Here is a 5038-nt window from a genome sequence, read left to right on the forward strand (position 1 = left end):
CGAGGTGCTCTCCGCGGGGATCCGCCAGCGCCCGCTAGGGGAGCGCGGGGCTGTGGGTCGGGGACCTGCGCGCATACAAAGGGGGGGGTGTGGGGTCTCCGCGGCCCTTTGGCACCCAGGGCGCCCAGGGGCTGCTGGCCCGCCGCCCGCGGGCACTGACCCGCCTGCGCAGCCCCGGGAAACGGGCCTGGAATGCCTGTTGGGAGGAGGGCGGGGGGAGGGGGCCGCCGGGATCCGGAGTTGCTGGCTGGTCCGGCCTCGGGCCGTCCGCGCGCGCGGAGAATCCGTGCTGTGACCTGACCGGCGGAGGAAGTGACCCCCGACGCCGCTGTGCGCTCCCCCGGCGCAGGGGACACTGTATCTATAAATGTGCTGATGGCCATTAAGGTCACTCTGCTGCCGGGGGTGGGGCTCGGGTGGGGGAGGGGGTGGTGGCCGGCGAGGACACAAAGATGACTGCCCGCCTGCCCGCCCGCCCTGGCGGAGCGCGGAGCCTCACGCTTGCTTTCTCTCCCCTCCCCACAGGTGAGGCCGGCCTCTCTGCAGCCCGAGGCCTGAGCTCTGCCATGGGGGTAGGGGTGTCATTACTCCTGCAGTTTTCTCTGACGTCTGGGGGTCACCGGAGTGTGGGCCGAAGCCGGCGCTACAGCCGCAGGAGCCTCCCCAGCAGGAGCTGGAAAAAACCTCATCTCCAGCTCCACAGCCTCCAGGGTAGAGTCCAGCCTTCTTCACTGGGTTCCCAATCCATTCCACAGCCCCGGGCTCGGGGGGGCCCCCCGTCCCTGGAAGGAAGGGTGCCTGTGGGGGAAGGATCCCATTCTCAGATCCTGGAGCCTGCCCTGCTCTCAGTCTGGCCGCTGGGAATGAGTCATGTCTGTGATCCTCAGAGGAGTGCAGACTCTAGGGAGTTTAGGAGGATGTGTCTGGAGCTTTTGAACGGGGAAGTGAGGGTCCCTGAGGAGTCTAACCCCCATCCACCCTTTAGTGGGCTTAGGAGGCTGTCCTGCAGGAATCTGGGCTCCCTGGCAGTTTGGAGTTCCTGAAAATGGGGCAGCCCTTGCCGGGGTTGGGGCAGAACCAGACATAATCTCTTCTTTCCTCCCCTGCTCTTGCCCCAATAATCCCTTCCATCCGAGGGAGGCCGCGCCAGGGCCCTAGGCCCCCGGGGGAGCAGGTTGTGAGTGTTCCTTCCCGCAATGTCCTAATCATGCATGTGTGGGTGGAGGGGGGCAGGTGGGCAGAACGTGGGCACCGTCTGGACAGGCGGTGGCCTGGCCTCTTGCTGAGAGTAGCATCCAGCTCCCCTCCTGTTCCCAGCAGGGCTGTTCCCACCCCCTCTCCTGGCTTCTACCCTGAGAGACGGAGTTAGGGAGGCGGAAAAAGCCTTCCTCTGCTGTGATTAACATCAGGGAGAAGATAATAGGAATGAAAGGCTACAGAAGTTTCTATGAGAGCATTGCAAACTCAGGTTTTCAGAGGGAAGAACACTGACCTGGGAGTTTAGACCTAATCCTGGTTCTGTTGTTGGTTGACTGTGTCCTCGCAGGCCAGTCTTATCACCTTTTATGCCTCATGGTTGCTACATCTATCAAACAGAGAGCTTCATGTTTGCTCATCCAGCCTCACAGAGTTGCTGTGAAGCTGTTGTGGCAACAGGAAGTCGTAGGGACAGGAGAGGGCAGCAGGGCCGCACTTGGAAAAAGCACGAAGCACCGCAGAGAGAGGCGATACGCTTTCCGGAGAGGCAGAAATGCTTGTGCAGCCAATATGGAGTGTTTACTCCATGCCAGGCACATGGCGGCCAGGAGGGGGATTCCAAGAAGTGTCAGGGTCAATAAGACTCATGACAAATATACTTGCAATGTGTCTAGAAGCCCAAGGTTGAATTAATATAGAAGAGCAGCCTAGATTCAAGGGCTCTAGGGACCCAGCGGGGAGAGCTCCCTCGGGCTGGGGTGGCCGGGGAGGCATGGGGGCAGGGCGAGTGGACCTCTGGTGTGACTGTGCTTTTCCACCCACAGCAGAGGAAGAACCGATGCTGGAACGACGCTGCAGGGCCCCCCTGGCCATGGGCTCGGCCCAGCCCCAGCTCCTTTCTGGGCCCTCCCAGGAGTCGTCCCAGACCCTGGAGAAGGAGTCCCACGGGCTGAGGTTACGAGGTACCTCGGTGGCCCAGCCAGGCAGCCAGGCTCCAGGTCGGGTCCATCGCTGTGCCCACTGTCGCCGGCACTTCCCTGGCTGGGTGGCCCTGTGGCTTCATGCCCGACACTGCCAGGCCCGGCTGCCCCTGGCCTGCCCGGAATGCGGCCGTCGCTGCCGACACGCCCCCTTCTTGGCACTGCACTGCCAGGTCCACGCGGCTGCCACTCCAGACCTGGGCTTCTCCTGCCACCTCTGCAAGCAGAGCTTCCGAGGCTGGGTGGCCCTGGTTCTGCACCTGCGGGCCCACTCGGCTGCCAAGCGGCCCATCGCCTGCCCTGAGTGTGAGAGACGCTTCTGGCGACGAAAGCAGCTTCGAGTGCATCTGCGGAGGTGCCATCCCCCTACCCCTGAGGCCCGGCCATTCATATGTGGCAACTGTGGCAGGAGCTTTGCCCAGTGGGACCAGCTAGTTGCTCACAAACGGGTTCATGTAGCCGAGGCCCTGGAGGAGGCAGCAGCCAAGGCTCTGGGGCCCCGGCCCAGGGGCCGCCCGGCAGTGACTGCCCCCCGGCCCGGTGGAGATGCCGTTGACCGTCCCTTTCAGTGTGCCTGCTGTGGCAAGCGCTTCCGGCACAAACCCAACCTGATTGCCCACCGCCGCGTGCATACGGGCGAGCGGCCCCACCAGTGCCCGGAGTGCGGGAAGCGCTTCACCAACAAGCCCTACCTGACCTCACACCGGCGCATCCACACTGGTGAGAAGCCCTACCCGTGCACCGAGTGCGGGCGCCGCTTCCGCCACAAGCCCAACCTTCTGTCCCACAGCAAGATCCACAGGCGGTCCGAAGGGTCCACCCAGAGCGCCGCCAGCGCAGGGAGCCCCCAGCTTCCAGCCCGTCCCCTGCAATCCTCAGCAGAGCCCACCGCCCAGGCTCCACCGAGACCTGCCCAGGAGCCTACCCCCGAGCCTCTGCTGGAGGCGCCTGGAGAGGGCCCCCGGGACCAGGCGGAAGCCCCCCCATCTCTCTACAGCTGCGAGGACTGTGGCAGGAGCTTCCGGCTGGAGCGCTTCCTGCGGGCCCACCAGCGGCAGCACACGGGGGAGCGGCCCTTCATCTGCACCGAGTGCGGGAAGAACTTCGGCAAGAAGACCCACTTGGTGGCCCACTCTCGGGTCCACTCCGGGGAGCGGCCCTTCGCCTGCGAGGAGTGCGGGCGCCGCTTCTCCCAGGGGAGCCACCTGGCGGCCCACCGGCGTGACCACGCGCCCGAGCGGCCCTTCGTCTGCCCAGACTGTGGCAAGGCCTTCCGCCACAAGCCCTACCTGGCGGCCCACCGGCGCATCCACACCGGCGAGAAGCCCTACGTCTGCCCCGACTGCGGTAAAGCCTTCAGCCAGAAGTCCAACCTGGTGTCCCACCGGCGCATCCACACTGGCGAGCGCCCCTACGCCTGCCCCGACTGCGACAGGAGCTTCAGCCAGAAGTCCAATCTCATCACCCACCGCAAGAGCCACATCCGGGACGGCGCCTTCTGCTGTGCCATCTGTGGTCAGACCTTTGACGATGAGGGGAAGCTCCTGGCCCATCAGAAGAAGCATGATATCTGAGGGCAGGGGCAGCATTCGGGAGGAAGCGAGGCAGTGGGGCGGCAGGGCCTGTGCTGCTGTCGGTGTAGCGAGGGCTGGAGGGGCAGGCCCTGTTAGGGAGGTCAGCCTCCACACCTTAGGCCAGGGAACCCACTGCAGAGCACAGGGACCCGGCCTCCAGCTGGGGTTGGCTGAGGTTCCCTCCTCACTGTCCTGTGCCCTGGAAAAGTAGCAATAGCACCTGTACCCACCCCTTAGAGTCCGTCCTCCGCTGGAGGGGCTGCCGGTGGACAGGATGACCCTTCTCTGGTGTTAACGCCTTAATGTCCCTGCCTTTTATTTTGAGCTCCTTCAGCTTGTTTTTGGAAGTAGGTGTGGTACAGTCCGTAGTAAAGAGCGCTTGGGAAGCAAAGCGGACCAGCTGGATACAGCTGGGGGAACCTGCTGGCCTTGTTAGGCAGCCCTGGGAGGTGAAGCCAAGCTGCTCAGACCTATCCCACCCCAGTCCCCCCACCTGCCCCTGCATTGGCACCCAGTCTTGGAGAGACCCATCTACTGTTAGTCTCGGCTTCCCCTTCCTTCCTAGAGGTCAGTTCTGGTTTCTGCACAGGTCACCCCATTTGATTTTTTAAAAAATATATATATTTTTATTGATTTCAAAGAGGATTGGAGAGGGAGAGAGAGAAGCATCAGTGACGAGAGAGAATCATTGATTGGCTGCTTCCTGCACACCCCCTCCTGGGGATCGAGCCTGCAACCTGGGCATGTGCCCTGACCTGGAACCTAACCATGACCTCCTGGTTCATAGGTCAACACTCAATCACTGAGCCACACCAGCCAGGCCCATCTGACTTTTTTTTTTTAATTTTATTTTTATTGATTTCAGAGAAGAAGGAGGAGGGAGAGAGAGAGAAAAACATCCATGATGAGAGAGAGTCATGGATCAGCTGCTTCCTGCACGCCCCCTACTGGGGATCGAGCCCACAACCCGGGCATGTGCCCCGACCGGGAATCGAACCCGGGACCCTTCAGTCCGCAGGCCGACGCTCTACCCGCTGAGCCACACCAGCGGGGGGGCCCATTTGACTCTTTATCCACCAGCCTCCCCATGCTTAGAGCACCCCCTGGCTGTCAACAGTCCTGTGTCCAGGGTTTTGTCTAAACACCCCAGTCATCTTTCACACCTTCCAGAACCCCACATGTCGTAGTAGGATTGCCTGGCTGATATCGGAGGGCGATAGGGTGAGTTCCCTTTTCCACATTTCTAGTGTCTGGATGCCTAGCCTCTGCTTGGACACTTAGGTAACA

At 62.1% G+C, this 5038-nt stretch overlaps 1 protein-coding gene across 2 annotated transcripts in view; it reads left to right on the forward strand.

Moving 5' to 3' along the window:
* Nucleotides 1-4470, forward strand: part of REPIN1 (replication initiator 1) — a 6740-nt gene extending 2270 nt beyond the window's left edge. The window contains exons 2-3 of one of the 2 annotated variants that reach the window (XM_006085351.3): nucleotides 526-711; nucleotides 2025-4470. In XM_006085351.3, coding sequence (XP_006085413.3) covers nucleotides 567-711; nucleotides 2025-3751 — 1872 coding nt within the window. In that variant the 5' untranslated portion in view covers nucleotides 526-566 and the 3' untranslated portion in view covers nucleotides 3752-4470. Of the gene's footprint in view, nucleotides 1-525; nucleotides 712-2021 lie in introns of those variants that run through there. The other variant, XM_006085350.3, reaches the window with a different exon arrangement.
* The last annotated feature ends 568 nt before the right edge of the window (nucleotides 4471-5038 follow it).

The sequence above is a fragment of the Myotis lucifugus genome, unplaced genomic scaffold (assembly GCF_000147115.1).
Source record: "Myotis lucifugus unplaced genomic scaffold, Myoluc2.0 scaffold_18, whole genome shotgun sequence".
NCBI classification, from domain to species: Eukaryota; Metazoa; Chordata; class Mammalia; order Chiroptera; family Vespertilionidae; genus Myotis; species Myotis lucifugus.